Source organism: Fulmarus glacialis, unplaced genomic scaffold (assembly GCF_000690835.1).
Source record: "Fulmarus glacialis isolate BGI_N327 unplaced genomic scaffold, ASM69083v1 scaffold4610, whole genome shotgun sequence".
In the NCBI taxonomy this organism is placed as follows: Eukaryota; Metazoa; Chordata; class Aves; order Procellariiformes; family Procellariidae; genus Fulmarus; species Fulmarus glacialis.
In genome coordinates, this window is record NW_009186931.1 from 45,431 (window position 1) to 66,748 (window position 21,318).

The 21,318-nt window shown below is 39.4% G+C and overlaps 1 protein-coding gene across 1 annotated transcript in view; it reads left to right on the forward strand.

Annotated features, from left to right (window-relative positions):
* Window positions 1-21,318, forward strand: part of TESK2 (testis-specific kinase 2) — a 73,349-nt gene that overhangs the window by 44,622 nt on the left and 7,409 nt on the right. Inside the window, exons 4-7 of the mRNA XM_009573129.1 lie at window positions 6,156-6,302; window positions 16,696-16,778; window positions 18,774-18,849; window positions 20,499-20,582. Of these exons, the coding sequence (XP_009571424.1) occupies window positions 6,156-6,302; window positions 16,696-16,778; window positions 18,774-18,849; window positions 20,499-20,582 (390 nt within the window). The remainder of the gene's footprint in view (window positions 1-6,155; window positions 6,303-16,695; window positions 16,779-18,773; window positions 18,850-20,498; window positions 20,583-21,318) is intronic.

A 21,318-nucleotide genomic window follows, 5' to 3' on the forward strand; every position in this document is an offset into this window, starting at 1 on the left:
TTTATTTTGTTTGGTGCAATCAATGTGTTAGGTATTTAATGGAAAGGGAAGGTTACTGCTCAGAGGTACTTGGGTGAAATGGTTTTGTAGATTTTTGAACTGTGTTTTTTTTAACAAGTGAAGGTCTATGAACTAACTTAAAACAAAAAAGTCAATTTAATCTGGTAGTCAATCTCAATGTATCAGCTTGTAGTATCTCATATTGTAGTGTTGAACATACTAATACTGTCTTTCTTTTCCAGTTCTGCACAGTTGAAGCTAATGAAAACAGTTGGGGGAAATGAGGAAATTTCCAGTCCTCCCACTGTAGCTAATATGCCAGTTGTGGCAGGGGTACATTGGCTTGCAGCAAGAAGCCTTCAAAGTAGTCACTTAAGAGTGTGCTGAGTGTGACAGATGACTGTTAAAACATATAAGAACTGAAGATTGGGTTGTGTCCTCCTTGAAATAGGTGGTTTAAAACTTTTTTTAAACTTCTTCAGAAAGCTGAGTGAAAAGATCTCAACTTTCTTTTATGAGGCACAAAAGTTACCTTCTTACTTCCAGCATTAGAAATGATACAAATATGCAAGCTCTATCTCTTTTGACACTGCTTCAATGCATTTGTCGCCAATGTCTGCAATGTTACTATTTTGCTTTCCAGGTCGCCCTTTAGAGTCCAACTAGGTAGTCTGGCTTTTGCTCTGACATCTCTCTCACTTCTCCACACTGAAGGTGCTACAGCCACGATTCTAGTTTCTCTTTACTCCTGTTTCTCTGCCTGTTTGTTTTTATTCGGCTTCTCCAGTATATTCATTCATTGCTATCTCAGTGTTTGTCTTGTAGTGTTCTGGGTCCCCGGAGCCCTTATACTTTACTTACCTCATTTGGTCTATCATCTTAAATGCACTCTCCACACCTAGTTTTCTTAACCACTTAATGCGTTGCCTTTAGCAACAGTTGGGCTACCATATAGGGGTGTTTTGTGGTTATTTGTTGCTTTTTAAATGGCAAGCAGTGACATTTAAAGCTGAGTAAATGGCAGGCTAACTTTTTTCTGCCTTTCCTGTGCAGTATCTGGTGACTTATTTTTATTAGACCTACATATTGAAACAGCATTGGTTTTCAAAATAGCATTGAAAACTCTTTGCAATTCCCTTCAGTCTTCCCCCTCAGACTTGGCAATATTTGGAGTTTGTTTTTGAGCAATAACTGCTGGAATCATGTGAATCTGATGCACCTTTTCTTTCAAAGCTTCTAGTTCTCATATTAGTGTGTTCAAACATTTATTTTGAATTTTGAAGGCTAAAATCTGACAGCTGAAGTTCAGTATTAGTCTCTTGAAATGAAGCATGTAATGCTATGTGTAAGTACCGTTATATGCTGAATTTCATTCCATTCTTCATTTCATATGCTTGAGTCTGATAATGTGACTGCAAGTGTCTTGCAAGGAAGCAGTCCTATTATCCTGTTCTTAGATTAAAATAGCATGTTTCCGTATGCCCTGACTGTTGTGTGGGAAAGGGTTATATATTACTGCTTTTGCATTTCAGAGCATTAAGCTATAACATCAGAAGCCTCTTCAAGGCTCTCTGATCCAGAAAGCACCTATGCTTGGCTGACCTTCTGGGTAACTTGTCCTTCAAAGAAGCTACTGCCCTCTTTCATAAGGTTTGGGAATGGTGTAAAAAATACAGTTTTGCTGAACTCCTGTTCTAGCAACAAAAGCATGAGCTCTTACCACAGATAAATTTTTTAGGAAAGAATATTTTTGTGGGCTAAAATGCCAGGGTCTTTTAAACCAGTGTTCAATTTACTGTGTTGATTTGTAGTAAATGCAAAAGTAAACAAGCTAAAGCAGTTACTTTCAGACTCTGGTAACCAGATAAACTGACTGTTGGTGTCCTGTTACATGACAAAAAGCTAGCAGTAGGAATAATAGGTAGCTGTTTCACTGCAACCTGATGACACAGAGTTTGAAAAGGTCTGAACACTGCTCCATTTAGCTGTGAGGTCTCTTTATGAAATGTAGTGTCCTTTGCTTTCATTGTCGTAGCCCAATCAGATCTCTGCTTCCATTGCTTGTACACTTATGCAATGGCTGTTGTTGTAGGAGAATAATGCTTTGAGATGATGTGTGCACTGTAGCCTTACTTTACCAGCACTGAAATGTTTCAGGGGCAAAATAAAATCCAGTATTCTCTTTGGGAGAGGTGCACTTACTATCCTTTAGGATATTCTTACCACACAGAGCTGGTTTGTGCTAGTAAGAGATTGAGAACAAGTATTTTTCTTTCAGTTGCACTGGCAATTAGGAAATAATGTACATAATTTTGTGTCTGTTCCGAAAAGGCATTGTTGAAGGGCTCTGAAAAAAATAGGCCATCAGTCTGACTGTTTGCATTATCAGCCTGAATGACAGAAGAATTGGATTACTTATGTGACACTGAGGGAACACTGAACTCGGTGTGATGCTTGCCTTAGGGACAATTCAGGACTCTGCATACAAATATTACCTGCTGGCCAGCTAAAATCTGAGATCAACTAGAGTCTTAATGATATCTATAGGAAAATCTTAGTTCAGTTATTCACTTGATGATTAGCCTGCTGTGTTTCACAGAAGTACACTAGAAATGAGAGCCAAAACCAGAACTCACATCTCTAATAAATGAGGTCTGAGTACTTGCCAGGTGGCAGTTTCAGATGGGAGGCCTAGCGGGTTTTGTATATGGGCTAGAGTCAGGTTTGATTCTTGCTCTTGCAGCTCACGCATGCTGTGTCCTATGTTTGTGTCAATTTTCACCCAGCCCATGCTAGAATCCAGTCCATGCAGTTAAGATGGGTGAATGACCGTACAAGCCAATTTGGCTGGAAGGGTGCTGGGGGAATAGATATATTAGATGCACTTAACAAATATGACAAAATGGATCAAATCAGTAGGCTACTTTATTCAAAAGGAAAGCATGAGCATGCTTAAAATGGAAGCTAGCTATTGTCACATTTCAGTATGTATGTCAATACTCTTACGGGTTGCTTGTTTTATTTATTAGCATTTCTGGAGCAATTACTGTCATGGTATGGCACAGTTTAACCCTAACCAAAATAGAAAGCCAGGCCAGTGATTCCCTTCCCCCTTGCATTCTCTTGCCAATGAATTCAAGTATGGTAGTGCTATATGGACGGTCTGTTATTGCCCAGTCAGAAAGGTGAAATGGTTTGAGATAATTGATAAGTGTCACTTTATAATTGGGTTATTGAGCTAGGTGCTTTAGTGCCTTCTGTTCCAGGTTGGTCAATATTGTTCTGATTTAAACATAACTGGATGAGAAATGCTGCTCGCACTGTTCCAAGGAGGCTGGGAATATATAAGAAGTTAATGTAGAAATCTTATTCACCATCTTTTCCTTAAGCATGCTAGCAACTTGTGATTTTTTAAAAAAAAAAATCTAATTATATTGAGCAGTGTGGTTTTTTTTTCCTTCAGTGCTCTGTAAGGTCATCTAGCTCCCTTAGGGGTTCAAATAAAAGCAATGAGAAAGAAAGATCAAAGTTGGAAAAGCTCAAAGCAGCATTGTTTCCAACATAGAGTCAGGTTGGCTGCAGCTCTGTCTAGTTGGTCTTGAAAATCTCCAAGGATGGAGATTGCATAGCCTCTGAGTGACTTGTTCCAGAGCTGCTCCGCTCTCCTGACACACGAACTCCTAGCATAACAGCCAGGTTGTTTTGGATCTCTGGCTTGCACCAGCCTGCAATTTCTGGTTTCCAGTGTAGTCATCTGATCAACTCCCTTCCCCCAGAGCTGCAGTGCCTGGGCAATAGCAGTCCCAAACATTTGATTTTTATCATTGGTGTGTTAAGTCTTGTTTGCCTTGATTTGGAGAGGGGCCAGCAGGCATTTTATTTTGCAAAATGATATGCACTAGGCACAAATTTCTGAGTAATTAAATTATCTTGACTTCAGCACAAAAGAGAACAGTTTGATAGAAAATTGTACTACTTAAGACCAGGACAGTGCATTTTAAAATGTCAGTCAGATTATGCTCTAGAGTTCAAGAGCTTTCCTTGCCTAGTTGAAAAATACAAATACTTTTTGCCTGTTTGGTCTAGAAATAGTCAATATGAGGAAGCATTCTGTTTCTCTGTACCTTATTTTGAAATCCTTTCCTGTAAATCATTGCACTCGCTCCTGCTGTTAGTCTAATGCAAAAGATATGAAACAGCATCTTGAAGTAGTCATAAGAACGTGAAATTGCTAAATATTGGAGCATTTCCTAGACCCAGGCACCTTTTGTGGGATTGCCTCCTTTGATATGAGAAGGTAGTTGACATCTAAAATCTGGCCCAGATTGGAGCCAATTAATCATCTTTGAAGAACATTTGAGTACAAAGAAGTAACTCTTGTACTCACCCTTTGCCTTGATTGTTGCTCAAGGACAAAAGGTGGATGCACAGCAACGTGATCAGGCCAAAGGTTCATATTTAAAAGGAGAAAAGCAAATGCTGAGTGAGACTGCTTAGTGCCTGCTGTGTCCATGTGCGGCATGTGTACTTCCCGGCTTGTCCAGCAGTTGACAGAGCTTCTGCAAGAGAGAGTGGCAGGAGAGAGGGGTCACATCCTGGACTGCCAGTGAGATGTGCTGCTGTGCATGGGCTGGGATGAACCCAGTTCCCGGGGGATGTGCAGTGTAGCTGAGGGGAGCAGTGGAGCCCCACGCTGTTTTGTGGTGCCCCCTCCGTGTGGCAGTTAAAATTGGTTTGTGCCTCATCTGCCCAAACAATTTAGCCTCATTAAATAGTTACTTGTGAAACTTGTGTATCTGCTGAAAAAGGTTTTCAACATTAACTGGTGAGCTCAGAAAAAGACAGGGCCTAACTGTAAGGAAGAAGCTGGTTTTTGTAGACTGTTCTGGAGGTGAGCCATGACCCCTGGACTTACTGGTAGAGTCTGGCTTATGTGTGCCCTTTCCTTGCTGTAGCATAGTGTGAGGAGATCGGCTACATCCACACTGCATGGTGGGTGGTTCACCTTTGCCTTGTGCCCCAGGCTCCAAGACACAACGAAGCCCAACAAAATACAAGCAAGTTCAAAGTTTCTGAAATAAGAAGAGCTGCAATTACAATTTTTATTTTAACGTGATAATGGTGGTACATGTTTTGTCCGGGTGAATGACGCAGGAAAGTGCAAAGCCTCTTGAGAGAGAGGCACAGAGGAGCAAAGTTAGTGCAGCCTGCTGCAGTGTTACATGCTTGGACCAGGCTTGGGAGCAAATTATGCTGTCTGCTTTGCTTGGATTTTCTTGAGAGAAGTTGCTGCATTGCTGTCAGGTTTTCCTTCCGGAGTGAGCTAGTCTTTTTGCTTTGTCGCTGGGGAGGGGACTGAGGCTGGGAGTGAAACAAGAAGCTACTCAAACATGTTGTGGTATAAAGGGTCTATACATAAAGCATAAGCCCGCTGTTACTGTAATGATTATTTGAGCAGTGGAGCTGCCATGTCTTAACCCTGGGTTATATTACTTAGCATCATTTGGGTGCTGCTTTATTTCACTCTCTCTTGTAGCATTTATCTTACACTTAATGTAGGTTCCTTTTCATGAGGGCTACCATTTGAAGGGGTTGATGTAATACTGAACACAGTGGGAATCAGATTGCCGATTAGGGCTTGTAGGTAGATACAGCAGTGAAAAAATGTAACTTACAGCAACATTGTAGAATTTCTCTTTGATGCTGCTTCAGTTTAGGGAATTGATATCTGAGAACTTGATCAGGCTCTGTGACCTACACTTGGATACTTAGCCCTCTCTTTGTTGACTTACTCTGTACGAGAGCCAGCTCTTCATCCTTTTTGCCCTTATTTTCCTCACACTGAAATGAGAGGGTGATGTTATATTGTAGGTGTTTCTGAAGGGTCTATTTAAAAACCAGTATTTAAATACCATAGAGTTAATGCAGTGGTGGCTGTTGCATGCATCTTTAATATAAATGCATTGGTACAGATGGTGGAGGGAGACATTTTCAGCCTCTCTTGATCTGCAGACTTTGTGCCTGCCTAGCCCTTAAGAAAAAAAAAAGTTTTTAATGTGTAGCTGAGCTGAGGACACTAGTGTAATGATGAATTTTACATTCCTGAAATATATGAAGTTAAATAATTAATTACAAATGTTGTTTTGTCTTTTCAGTACATCAACTGTGGTAACCTGGAACAGCTATTAGACAGTAACCAGCATCTGCCCTGGACAGTGAGGGTGAAACTGGCATATGACATTGCTATGGGAATCAGTTATCTTCACTATAAAGGCATTTTCCACCGAGACCTTACATCTAAGGTACCGTTTATAAAATTAAGGGAACTTTTTAATGAAGGTACTATAACTGGTTGTTTGGTTCTTTCTCCTCCTTCCAGCAGAGAACTGCTATTACATATGGTGTGATCTAAGATATTTTGAGAAAAATTGAAATACAATTTATAGGACTAAAACCTTCCTTAAAACATGTTGATAGTTTGTATGGGAACTGGAGAAATAACTATCCTGAAGGAAGGTCATTCCTTAAATGAATTCAGATTAGGTATGAATTCAGAAAGCAGCTGCAAATTTTTTTAGTTCTGAATTATGGTTCAGTAAAGTATTTAAATCCTTGGATAATTAAGCGTAACAATCTAACATTTGGAACAGATCAATCATATAAAGAACCCAAATTGAGGAGATTATTACAAACGCACTTTAAAATCTCCTTGTTGTTTTTGTTTCCCCACATATTTCACAAATCTTATTCAGTAGGAATAGTGACCTTTCATTACTAATTTAGCACTAAGTGTTGTCCACAATCCTGGTTTATATTTCGTTCATTTCTGAAGTCAATAAGATCAAAACAGTTTACCTAAAATTTTCAAATTTCAAAATTTCCTCTAGAATGACATTTCAGTGGCAGAGTTTTCAATGGACATACTTTTTTTTTTTAACGGCTTTGGTGAAAACTTTTATGAATTTAGTTGGCTGAAGTAGCTAACTAATTCAAGCTCAGCTAGAAATATTGAGATAGGAGCACTAAGCTCTGTGAACAAATTGCCTCAGTATTCACACTGGGTCTTGCCATCAGTTGCAGCCTGTGTTGAGGGCTTTGCTGTCCTGTCTGTCCTGTTGTCTGGAGCTAATGAGCTAGTTTAAGCTCACTGCAGACTTGCAAAATGAAAGTACTCCAAAACTGTTCTTAGGAAGGCTTCATAATATCACTTCAGTCAAAAGCATCCAGAAGAATGTTATCTTAGCCTAAAAGAAACTGTTTTTTAAGATTAGAAACAGCTTTTAAAAATAAAAACACAGCACAGTGTGTTTGCAAATGCAAGTGACTACTAGTCCTCCATACAGTTTTAGGTTTTTTTAAAGCTGCCTCACTGCAGTGTTAAACAGATGAAGAACGTGCATTTAGCCAAGGGGAAAAAAAAAATAGTTCAGCTGGTAGGTGAAAGAAATATTTCAGTGAGGTCATAAAATACTTCCTTGGGTGTCCTTTCAAGTGAAAGGTGCTGAATTCTGCAAGGAAGAATATAAAATTTATGGAAACTGCCCAGACTTGAAGTCATGTCACTTTGACAGAAAGCTCCATTTCAGTCACCTTGGAGCGTGCAGATAAGAGATGCATAAAAATAACTGAAAAGATAACTTGGTGTTCCCCCCCTTTTTTTTTTTTCAGTTGAGGATGTATTTTAGTACATTTAAGAGTGGGGAAGTAGAGTTACTGCAAGGAACCAAAGTAACCAAGGAGAACTCTGTGCCTGCAGCATTTATCGTAACGTGTACTGTGATGGCAAGTCATATGAAAATTCATTTCCTGAGACCTCTGTGAATGCCTTTGTTCAAAGCTTTACATAATTGTATGGCATTCTCTGGAGCTGCCCTCCCAGTGCTTCAATGTTATCTATTGTTGTATGTCAATTGTTTAGAGAATGCACCCACTGGGAGGAGTGCATGATTTCACCGCAATAGCAAACTCATCGGTGGCCACAGGAAGTAGTAAGGGTTATTTAAAAACATACAAACCAAACCAAACCCTAAGAATTTACTAGTAATTATACTATATTTCGATGGCTTTTAGCACTAACGGTATAGTATCTGTGTGGGTCATATTGGAAGCTGTCAGGATAAAAGTTTAAGTCATCAGCTATATTCTGTATTTTCCAGTTTCTTGGGGTTTTTGGGTTGGTTTTGTTTGGTTGGGTTTTTTTAAATTTAATTTTTTAAATTTTTGAGGAGATGTATGCATTTGCTTGTTCTGTTTGGGAATGGAAGTAGATTAAACACCTGGCCTTAAACGCCCGGGTACTTGTGAGTTTTATTAGTGTATTATTGTATGGATGAAATATACTTTAAAATTAAATCTGTTGGGCAAATGGCTCTCCTTTTGGGCCAATGTTTGCTGCTGGCTGGCTAAGTTTTAAAGAAGTCACTTTGTTCCAAAGCAAAAAATTTAAGATGATAACCATAGCAAAAACCTGTCACTAAAATTTTCAATTCTCAGACTGTGGCTTTTGGCTACTGCTTGAGCAGATGTCTTGTATTTTACCAGGTTTGTACTGGTGGTGGGATGAGTCATCTTCATTCTTACTAGTAAATAGTCAATGTGTGAGCAAGCTGAAGGAAGATGTGATGGGCTCTTTCCTTGGGAGAGAACTTGTGATCTGGATTGAATGAGGGCAGATTCAATACTGTTCTATATTATCCTTCTTTCTTTGGTAAACTTCAGTAATTGATGTGATGGCTTTATTAATCAAATGAAGGCAAAGACAAGGATTTAGACGTCTGCACAAGTCAGAACAGTCACTGAGTTTGCGGGATGGGAGAGTGAGGTATTTTCCTAGAAAACTTGCTGGCCTTGACTGAACTATGAACAGAATGAAACTGAGACTTTCTGTGCAGGAATGTCTCCATGGTTTACCTATTACACTTAACACAATAGCCCACTGCAAATTATCCCTCTAATATGAATTTTACTATAAAAATTATTCAGGATTAATTTAGACCCGTACTTCCACCTTTCTTCTTCTTTTTCTGACAAACCCCTAATTCCTGCAGCTTTCTGGAGCAGGTGGCATGAATACATGAATTTTATTCTGTCAGTTATGGCAGCAGAGTTGTCTTGCTCTGACAGTAGCATTATATGTGTCTATGTACTGGATGCATAAAAACTTAAAGAAGGAAAAGTTCCTGTCCCCTGCCAATCTAAGATTGAAAAATAAGTGATTTTGACAATTAGTGTACAGCAGGGTGATCTCTCTTCCTAATTGCACTGTGTGGAGAGTAGCAGAACAGCATTGATACTGCAGAAAGCCAGAGGGAAGAACAGTAGAGAAGAGTAGATGTAGGTCATTATAGTCAATGTGGCAGCCCACGGGGGATGTCAGCCCTGACATCCCACTGGTGCCCTTCCTGGCTGCCCTTCTGTCAAAGAGAGAGGCAGTGCTTATTAGAAGAGAGTGTGCTGCCCAGACAGCCGGTACTTACCCATGTCGTGAGCAGCTCAGTCCTTGGGCTGCTGTAGCTGATCTGCCCTGATCGTCAGCAACAGCCTAACTTGAATCTGTCAGAAGGTAAGAGCAGTCAGATTGGCTGTTTCTAGCCAGCAGATAGTAGGTGTGCGGGCAGGGTGACTTTTATATTTTGTAAGCCAATAAATGTGGTGTCCTCACTTTTGACTTGTCATAAAGAGATTTGCACAGAGATTAAGCCATGATGGGTTATGACAATCAGCCCCTGGCTCATTCCCTGTCCCCTATCCATATCACTGCAAGCCCTGTGAATAATTTTTTCATTTGGGACTCGTTGCAATGTGCACAAGGAGGATTTGCATCCTGGAATCATGAGGATTTTCTTTGTCTTTCAGTGATTCTCAAGGAGGTCTGGTTATGAGTTTTAACTCTGAAAGTCTTAGTCATAGAGGATGCAGTCATTAAAACAGAAATCATAATGTGAAACATTGGAACTATTTCAGTAGGAGCCAGTGGATTGTGATAAAGTTTTTCTTAATCTGACTTGTTTTTGCAACATTCTGTCTGTTGTTACCTACAGTTAAAATAAGAGTGGTTGGGAAGGCACAGGGGAGAAGTGTCCAGCTTGCAAAAACAATATAGCAAAATCCTTTTGTACGTCACCCCTCAAAACAAATATCTTACTACTACCCAGGGTGTTCCTTCAACACCTTGTTCACACTGTTTTGCATTGCATTCAAACCCTGCTCTGGAAGCACTGTTGATTTCCTTGGCAGCTTACACCAGTGGCTGCCCTAATATTGGTGAATTTATTCCTACAGTATCTCTGAGATGAGGGAGATGAATAAACTCAGCCTTATCAGAACAGATTAAAACCAAGAATATTGGTGAATATTGGGTATGTATTTTAAGACTTTGTTTGGAGTGTTTGGCATTTTACACATGTTTAAGTTCAAGGCAATATGCTCACTGACCTCAGAGGCAGTGTTACAGCACTTATAAAATAGTCAGGTTTGATCCCTGGAGGCAGAGAAAGCACAAGATTAGCAACAATCTCTGAAAGATTTTGTTAAACTAGCTTCCTTGTCACAGAATCCTCCTGTGATGCTGAGGAAGGCCAAAATCCAGATCCTGAGGCAACATTGCAATAGTCTTAACCACAAGACAGAAGACCTTCATTTCCAGCCCAGGCTTTCTTTTTCATCTCTTCCCAGCCTTTCTTTCACACTACTGTTTCTGTGGCAAGAGTGGCCGGAGTCCTGAAAATAGTGGTCCAAGTGCTTTATGTATGGCCCCAATTCACTGTCAGTGTGAATCCATTGCGTGCACTAAAAAACATGGCTGCCAGGTGGAAAACTGTCAGTGTGATCATGTAATTAAGGACTTGACTTTAATGCATATGCATAAGGGGAAGAATGAAAGTTCTCACAGGAAGTTTTACATCCCATCTTTTGTGCAATATTAATTTTTTGATGTAGTGTATGTTGTGTGCAACTTCCTACCAATATAAAAAAAACCAGTGGCATTATGCACTTCATTTGCAGGGTTAGAAGCTTGAGATTCATGGCAGAGATGTCTGCTGCTTTAGTTAATACAGTAACTAATACATGAAGTATTTTTAATTAGTATTTATTGCTACTGTTAATTGGTATTACTAATACACATTGTGTGTTTTTGCTATGGAGCAGGAATAGAGAGAGGAACAAGAGAGACTCCTTGGCAGTGAGAAGCGAACATCTAGGAGTCTGCCCATTTTTCCAAGACCGATTATATCTGCTCTGTGACTATCCAATCCTTTCTGCTAGCGTACAATGCCAGCCTCTGGTCAGGCTTTTCATCCTTGTTCAAAGGCTTTTCTTCCTCCTTTTGCTCCTTTCTGCCCCCCAACCTTATTGTTCAATCTCCTTGTCTGGCTGACTGCAGTTACCCTCTTCCTATTGCTCCTGCTTGATACTTTAGCCAAGCTATCTTTCTGCATTCTGGTCTTTAGTATCTTTAGCCGTTTCTAGCTCTCCCCCTGTTCTGCTGCTCCAGGTTAGCTCTGTTTCACCACCACCACCACCTGTTTGCTATGCCTGCAGTTCTTATGTCCTTGTAATAGTCTTCAGGGTTTTTTCCCCCATCTCAAGAACCTAGCTCAGGACCCTGGTCTTGGTCCCTGCCAGCTCCTAGCTTGTACTCCTGCTCTGTCTTGTCACCTTATTCACTCTTTCAAATTCCTCACGCAGCATATGTCCTGTTCCAGTCTACTTTTTGCAGGGGGGAGCAAAAGATGCATCTTACACGGAGGTCTCGTCACTTTTCAAGTTGAGAACATGCCAAATATGGTATGATACCATTTTGAGGATTTTTTATTTTCATTATTTCAAAATGCTTGCAACACATATTCTAAGTTTGTTCTCCCAAGCAGCTGAGCTGTCTTAGCTGAACACCCCCCTCCCTAAAAACCCAATACCAAAGCTCTTGATTAAAAACAAACAGGCAAACTGCCAAACAAATGCCTTTTAGTTTCGCAGAATTATGTACAATTGAATACAAGGTCTTATAATCAATAGTAAGTTGTGAGCAGTTTTAGGGAACACTGTGAGCTCCATTGATGATAAAATCTATGAAGAAATTCTAATCTTTAGATGTATACACACACACACACACGCGTACGTGTGTGTATTCCTGCCAACATCTGCTTTCACTTCACAGTAAATGTGTAATGGCTCACCCTTCTTTCATTGAGAGAGGAGTAGTCTCAGTTACTATGGGACAGAATCATGCATGTAAGCAATTACTGTGGATTATCTGATGTAACATAAATTTACTGCCTTTGGGCTTGAAAGTGACATACACGGACTTCCTACCTTGTGTGCTGTTTGCTTGTTTAACGCAAAATAAAACAAAATAAAATCCAAGCAATGAACAGAACCTTTGTCTGATGAGTCTCATACTTGCTGCTGCGGTTGTAAGGTCCCCTTTGTGCTAGAATAAGCTCTCAGCTGGATATTTTGCACTGCAGGGGAGGACTTGCACTGAAAAAATTTGCTGTTACCGATGATTATTTCTAATGATAGTTGCAATACTAAACTTTTACTGGTACTTTGGGGTCCAAAAGGAGCCTGTCCCTTAAACATAATGGTTTTAGTTTCAAAAGTGTATCTAGTATTGTAAACTTCCTGTTGTACATTTAATTGTCAATGGTGTTTCTCCTAGGGGATAGCACTTTAAAAACAGCTGATACATCTCAACTGGCCTTTAAGTATTTTAATTCAGTAACAGTCATCAGAGGGTTGCAAATGACACTGCAGTAGCATTCCTGAATTTTCTGGAGTGCAATAAAAACTCTGAGGAGTTTAGCTTGTATGTCATACTGTAAAAATAAAATGATGGGGTTTCTTCGTCTAAGCAACTTATTTTTAACTCTGAAACTCTTGAGTCTATTTTCGCTTTTGTTTGTGTAAAAGGGAGAGTAGAATACCGCATTCGTCTTAGTAGGATTATGCTGTGCAAAGCAGATGTTAAGCTCCTGTAACACACAAAGGGGGCTTTATGTTCTTTCACATCTGTCTCTGCATAAACAGCTCTGTTAACTCTTTAGGGCTCATGTACAGAGCTCCTTGCTTCTATTAAGAGACTGCCTCAGGAAGGTCTGATGGGGTCCCCATTTTGGGGGGGGAAAAACCCTTAAGAACCCAACTGAAGTCAAATACTGCCCTCTTTGACTGTGTGAGCTGCCAAAGGAAAGAACATCCCCTGTCTGTAGAGGTCCAAAGAGAAAGCTTGGGAAGGTCGTCATGTTTTATTGCCTTGCAGCTTATACAAATAGCGCAGTAGTAAGTCAAAAGCGTTTTCTTAAAGCCGGTGTTGTAAAGCTGCTTGGCATTTCATCTCATAGGCAGTTCTAGAAAGGCTCTTTGCACTAGAGAGGGGTTTGAACTCTTGCGTCTCTGTGCCAAAATCCATTAGTGAAACTTCTTCATACCAAATTGATACACATATCTTCTTTTTTGTAGAAATTGAGAAGTATCACTTTGTCAGTAGGAACAGTGCAGTATGCTCTGTTGTACTTTTCCTACTAAGATACGACCTCTAGCTTAAATTTAAAAGCCCTTTTCAACCTTTTAGTCTCTAATGAAGCTTTGTCCATTTTTTGATCCTGATTTATCTTGGCAGTAGAATGTGAATGCTTAGAAATGTATTTCATTGAGTGCACGTGAACTACCAGTTACTGTGGACTGTGTTATGAACTGCATCTTAAATCTGGTAACGAAACTATCTGTGCTGTGGATTTGGTGCAGTGTTGTGTAATGGCTTTACTAGGGTGGGAAGGATGGAGAAGGAATATGGTGATGCTGAGGGTTGGCCTTGAACACTTGGAGAATCTCAGGACAAAATGAAGCATCACCATCTGCAAAACTTTGTCCTGAATGAGCAGTACAAGCTTGAAAGGTGACATCTGACCACGCTAGTATCCGTAGAAGGGTTTTACTACTGATTTCAGTAGGAATAGGCTTCCATCCTTTCTGGGTTCCAGGAAATCAGTGCTTAGCTACATAAAAATTTGCACCAGTTGAATTAAATCAGTTTAGTTTCACTACAGTGAGCATTTGTAGTGACACTGGCATTTTTTTGTCTGGTGCATGTCACCTGCCCATGGCTGATTTAAGTGTGAATAAAAAAGTCACTCTTGTACTGGAATATGTATCCTAATGAATTTAAATTCACACTCAGCACTACTTCATATGCAGCCAAAAAACAAGCTTCCACTAATGAGAGAATAGTTTAGCTTCATTTTTTATGTCATTTAACATTGTGCAGCCCACCACAGCAGAACAATTGATCAGTACGTTATAGCAGAAATGTAGCCCTAGGCTTTCCCCCATTGCCTTGTCATGGTGTACTGGCCTCTCCTGCAGGACCTCTGGACCCCACAACGGGGGTGTCTGCTCTGTTTGGTTTCTCAAAAGGCCTGCACTGAAAGGGAGCCTAGCTTTGCTGCAGGCAGCTCCTGCTCATCTGGGAAGGAGCTGTCAGGTAGCGTTACTTGGCAGCTAGATTCGATGTGCTATTGGTTTAATGTATGATTTATCTAGGAATAATCTACTTGTATAATAGTTCAGTGCTGTACCTGAGAGCTGAGACTGCCTGGGGCTTGGTGGGGGGTAAGAATGTTCATCTTCAGTTGGTGATGTATTGCTGTCTAATGGGATGTGATTGCATACTGGTAAGAAGCTGAAGGAAAATTTGCTGTCAGGATGGTGTTGCATTTAAGCCTCCTTTTGGTATCAAAGCAGCCCTGTAAATTATTGCAGATCTTAAGGTCAGTAAAAAAGTTTCTACAGATTTTTAGTTATGTTGAAAATAGTTCTTTGTCTGGATTTAAATGTTCCCCTGAAATTTTGGAGACCAGGGGTTATTGGAGAATAACCCTAATCCACAAAACCCAGAAGGTAAAATGAATTACTGCAGTCTTGCTACTCAAAATGAACAAAATGTAAATAGTCAAAAGTAATGCAAGAAGGAAATCTAGATCTTAAAACTAGTTCTTTTATGAATCATAAAGGTTTTTTTTAAATGTCAAATTACAAATCATCTTTAATTGCTGAGAAACCTATGGCAGAAAATAACCTGATATTTTGCTACATAAACCAGTATCAGCATTCTTGTACACTGCAAAATCTCTGGTGTCCTCATAGACTTGTTTCTGTGTGGTACACAATGAAATTCCACTTGTCTGAATCATTTGAATAAGATTTTTCAGAAAAGTTTTATCCTTCTCAGTTTTAAGTCCACTTAAAGTGACCAAATGTTTAAACAGAGGCAAGCTAAATGAATGTGCTCTTTGATAAAAGATAACAAAGCCTGTAACTGAGAGGCTTTGCTGCTCTTTGGGCAAGCATGATTGATTTAACTTAGTACATGTTTATGAATCCCCAAACTAACTGTACTTATTATACTTGAGTCATGCTAAATAAACAGGACTTTGCATCTCAGGAGCCCGGCATGTGTTTCAAGAGGCTGGCATGCATTTTCTTTACATGATCGCAGGAGTGGCTTGCTTAACCTTTTAATTGGCAGGAAGAAAACTCACTTCACGGCCTGAGCCACAATCATCTCTGAATAATGTAAACAGTGATGACCTGAACTTGATCTTTTAGACAAGGGACTCACTTTTCTTGGTAGTTGCATTATACAGACAAGGTCAGCGAGGGGCTTTTGTACATCCAAGCACAATAAAGCTAGAAAGTGTTTCCTGCTGTTTAGCTAATTAATGCAGGGTACCACTCTGTAGGAGTCGGCAGTGGTTTTGCTGCCTGTCACTGCTATTGTACTGCCTGCAGAAGGATACAGAGCAAGGCATGTGGTAAGGAAATGAATTCTCTGTCTTGCTCCACCTATTGCAGGGTAGAAAAAAACTTAGGAAAGTCGGCTATTGATTCATTCGGTGAGAAGAGAAAAGATGTGGTACTGGAATGGTCAAAGCATGTTTCTCAGAGTTGTAAATAAATAACAAAAATAAATCAATAATACCCTGCTTGTGATGTGATGCTGCCAGACCAGAATTATCTGTGTGTGTCCTTAAATTGCCCTCCCTCCTGACACTGGAGGGCACATCTGAAAGGAAAAGATTGACAGCTTTTCCCTATTAGACTTTTCCCTTAAATCATGCTTTATGATGTACTGTAGAATAAAGAATTTTATTTGAGACACTAAAAGCACATGTAACTTTGTCACATCTTGTATTTCCTAATGAAAATCTACTGCAAAGCAGTGAGTTCCTTTTCAGTAGTTAATGTAGCAAAACATACAAAGGCATTTAGAGTCTGCTCTGTTCTTGTATTCTGGTCAGGTACAGGCAAATTGTAAAGAGAAAATTTAAGGTGTCATAGTGAACAGCATGTATGGCATACTTGAGCAGTAGGGAGTAAATCATCTTAATTCTTGCTGGAACCTAGCTGGGTACGTGCTGCCTGTGGCTGCCTGCTTTCTCAGCAAGTTTTTAAGTGGATTATTAACTAAGTGTAAGGCTGTTTGCAGCATCTTAAGTTTGACAGACATGTGATTGTGCAGGGGGGAGGGTAGGGGAAAAGGGTGGTTGCTTTCAGACAAAAGCTTCTCATATATGAATGTATTCCAAACAATATCTTGTAGTCTTGTTCCAGATTAAAAATAAATAAAACAAACGGTATATGGGTTTCATGCCCAGACAATAACTCTTCTGTTGTGTTTTGTTTTTTTTTTTCTAGAATTGCTTAATAAAACATGATGAGAATGGATACTCGGCAATAGTGGGAGACTTTGGTTTAGCAGAGAAAATTCCTGATCACAGGTACGTGAACTAATCAAAATACAAGTGAAAGTTGCAGTGCGATTGCAGGTCAGAAGCTCTAATGAGCCGCATCCCTGAGGCCATTATTGCATGCTGATACAAAATTTGCAGTCTTCAGTCTAGAACTGCAGGCTTGTTGACCAAAATGTTGCAGCCTTAATTACTGTCCATTTTGATAGATTTATTGGTGACATTTATTCTTTAAAAATGCTCCAGTGAGTAGAGGATTTAATCAAGCTTTTCAGTAGATCATCTAAGCAGGTACTGGGGAATTTTGGTTTAAAAAAAAAACCCAAAACAAAACAACAAAGCAAACACAAAAATACTGTCCAGCATTCTGGATTGGGATGGTTTTATAATAAACGTTCCTCTGTTGATTCCAAACAACTTTAATTAGCTTCTTTCCATTTTCATAAACAATATTCGTTGGCATTCCAGTATTATTCTCTTTAACCTCTGGGTTAGTTATTAAGATCCAGGTTTATAACAAAGAGATATTAAAATTACTGTCTAACAGTAGCTCACCATTTTGCTCTCCCTAGGGTGAAATAATAATCTTAACTCATTTGAGGAATGCACAGGTGACTGTCACAAGCTATTGTCACAATTGGAAATAGTCCTTTTGTCATCCCTTCGTTAGGGAGATCAAGGACAAGGATTTCATTGTTCTCTCTGTATATTGACTTGTGTATTTCAGAGTATTCTGACTGTGAAATGTGCTGTCAGATTTTCTCCAGTGTGTGCTTCTGCATAAAATAAACAAGCCTTGTAGCTCTTTTGATTGCAAAGAAAACAACAAAAGTTGATCTCAGCTATGCACTGTTTTTAAACTGCACATACCCTAAAACCGTATCTTGAGAAGTCTGAAGGCTCGCATTAATGTTGATGAAATACTGATCTAAAAGCTTAACAAAGTGTACATCTTAATTTCCAAACTACTGATAAGTACAGCCAATGTGTATCTTGTACGCTTTTGTGGAATCTTTGCCCTTCAAGGTGCTGAAAGCTTCAGCTGTATTTATATGAACCCATCACAAAATCGGGAAGGTGCCACAGGTGCCTTAAAGTGTTCTTAATACCTAGTTCTGAGATGCCTTGAAAACTGAAAGTATAATAATAGCTGAAGTTAAGGTAGCTTGATACTAAAATAAACAACATAATAAAGTTGTTATATTAGCCACCATTTTGGTTTGAATCTGGTCTTACCTCCATTTTCAAATGCAGGTTTTTTGTTTCCAGTTTGCTGGCTAGCAAGCCATGCTATTTGAGGCCTTCAGAGGCCTTTTTTTAATAGGTGTTCCTTCGAGGTCAGCTGTGTGGCAAGCTGGAGGCCTTTCTTAAGGCCCCAGTATTCAGCCATATGGAAACAGTGCAAATTTTTCAAATCAGCTCTATTCTGATTACTTTTAATTTTCCCTATCAAAGGATTCATCTGGTCAATCTTGACTTTTTAAAAAAAAACCCCAACAACAGTTTGCAAGCAGGCTGTGCTGCATACTTTCAGAGCTGCTTATCGGTACACATGTGGGGATGGATACCTGCATGTCTTGCTGCATGAATGGAGAACTTGACACCCAGCCCGAAACTGATGTCCACAAACCTTTTTATGTATAGATGAAGGAGCCCTCTCTGCCAAGAGTTTGGAAACCAAAACTATTGAACGCCTGTGACCTTCAAATAAAATAATTTTTTTTTTTTTTTAAAGTGGCCAGGCACTTAGGAACTGGAAGTAAAATACGAGTAATTGATTGAAGCTTTCTTTTTCTTTCACCTTCTCCTCCTGCTATTGAATGTTCCAGTGACTCCAGTAGGAAACCAGTGTAAAATGCAGTATGTTATGGAACCCACTTGTATTGACTTCCCCTCTGGTGAAAGTTTCTGCAGAGTTATGGAAAGTTATTAGCAAAGTCTGAAGCAGAGTATTTAATGAATGGTTCTTCTCTCTCTCCCCACCCTCCGCCCCGCTTTTCTGCCATCTATCCCGTATCTATATAGTGAGAAGTTACCAGTGGTAGGTTCACCGTTCTGGATGGCACCAGAAGTTCTCAGAGATGAACCTTACAATGAAAAGGTAGGTACATGATATTAAATGGACTTTAGTTGTCAGATGTTTCTCTTCAATAGCTGTATACAAGATTTAGCATTTCCATAATATTAAAACTATTGTTATTTTCATTTGTGGTATTTCTGTGCTCAGTAGGTCATTCAGTAGACTAAGGGAGAGTGTGAGTTGAATAACTAATATTTTAAATTCATGGTGTGCATTCTTATACGGAAATAGAATTACCTTTAGCATAATTCACTGTTACGCTATTTCCATTCTGAAACACCCCACATGCAGAAATATGATAATGGCTTGTTGACCTAACACAACTTAATTTAACCAAGTCTCAGGAGAAATGTAGTGAGGTTACTTCCTGACCATACATTAGCGAAATCTGGTTAGAAGTAAAAGGTCTGTATGTAAACTTGTATAAGTATTTTAATTAAAAAAAAAAAAAAAAAATCAACATTTCTCAAGGTAAGATACCTGGATAAAAATGTTCTCCAACGGTATTTCTAAGTTCTCCTATTTGTGGCTTTGGGAAATGTTTCTTTCAGAGGAGGATCAGATCATACTGGATTTTAGAAATAGTATTTTCAGTCAAGCTCTTTTCACAGGGTTTTCTCTCCCATGTGTAACATAGTCTACTTCAGCCCTGCAAGTGCAGCTTTCTGTGATAAAGCCCACATCCTGTACCTTTTTATAGCTAGCAGTCAATAGTCTGTTTAATTGGTGGTACTTCTAACTTTCAGGAAAGCAGTAGCTACCTCAGTAATGAATGTAATAATTACCATTTCAAAGCTTTGTTAAGAGTTCCAATTGACCTAAATTAATAATAAAGTACCCAAATCTATGGTGCCACATTCTTCACTAATCCTAGGGCATGGAGGACTAAAGAGGAAGCAGGTCTCATTCCTCATCAACATGAAAGGTGACATACAAGCCTTCCTGATATCTAAGGGATGAGGGATGCTGGCCTCTGTTCTGTATACTTGTATTCCATGTTTTCCTAAATTTTATTACATGATAAATTCAAGTGGGTGGAAATCTGAGGAACTGTGCAGCTCCAGGGGTAGTCAGGTAACTGATTACTAAGCATCATGGAAATTTGAGTGGAAATTGATGCTGGTATGTAGTGTTACTAGATATGTCAAGCTTTGGGAAAGACACTGTTTTCTACAGAGGTACTGAACTGTGAGAAGAGAAAAACGTAATTTTTCTTAAAAACAGCATTAATGTTCTGGATAAGCTGTGATCATGTGTATTCTAAACCTGTCTTTCTAACCACAGGGATATGTAGGCATGTCATGTTTTTGGCTATGTTTTTAATTACTCCCATCTGTAAGACATCAAATGCAACTTCACCATTCTTTATGCAAGGAAAGATGATTTTTTTTTTTTTTTTTTACACTGCTGAATTAAGAGTGGTTTGGTGGTTTTTTTTCTTTTTTTCTTTAAAGAGTTTTAAAGTTATCATTGCTACTTGTGCAACAAGAATGCTTTACTGTAAGCATGTGTTTCTTCGCATGGAAAATGTTAGCTATAATGCAGTTGCTTAGTGTTGTAAGGCTGTGGTGTTGGTTTAGTTGTTTCACGATAACCATTTGGGGTAAAGAGAAACTCAGTGGCAGATAAGAACACCGAACCATGTGGCTATTTATTTTTTTCTCTCTCAGGCAGATGTGTTCTCCTATGGTATAATTCTGTGTGAGATTATAGCAAGAATACAGGCAGATCCAGACTATCTCCCTCGCACAGAGGTAAGTGGTTACGTTTGTAACATTGGTGGGAGGTGGTAAGTATGCCATGATAATGGCTGGCCTTTAGAACTTCTGGCACTGCTGCCAAAGATAAGATGAATAGGTGTTACATTAAAAATAGCCTGTAAAAGGCTTTTGTTCTTCTGTGCTGTTATTGTAAGAAGCTTCATCGAAGACACTTTCACACAGACTTTGTCCAGCTGCAGTCCTCATGGGAAATCCTTTCTGCCCTTAACTGGCAGAACATTGGGAGCATTGCAGTGACCTTCCTTTTGTAGAGTGACAGCTCATGTAGACTTCTTGCCAGATTCAGAACAGAACACTTTTGGCACACTGCATCCGCTAAGCAGCTCCTCCTTGTGAAAGGGGCAGGAGCTATGTTAGCAGCAGCTAAAATAAGCTCACCCTTATTTTTGCATAGACTGTGCTAAGCACTGTGAATCTGAGCTAGAATCAACTAACCAAACGAGATACTACTTACTTTCTTCAGTTGCCTTTTGACTGAGTCCCATCTGCAGGGCAGCTTTTGTCCCTCTATGGGGGGTCTTCCAAATTGTCTATCCTCCTCCGGTTCTGAAAATGCAAAATTGCTTAGGTCTTGAACCGCAGTAAATAAGAGATCCTTTTGTTTCTCTGCCCTTCAGATTTTATAGAAGTGCATTTAAGGAACTGGATAATTTGTATTACCAGTCTACCATACACTGAAAAATTAACCATTTTAATTGATAAATTTGCA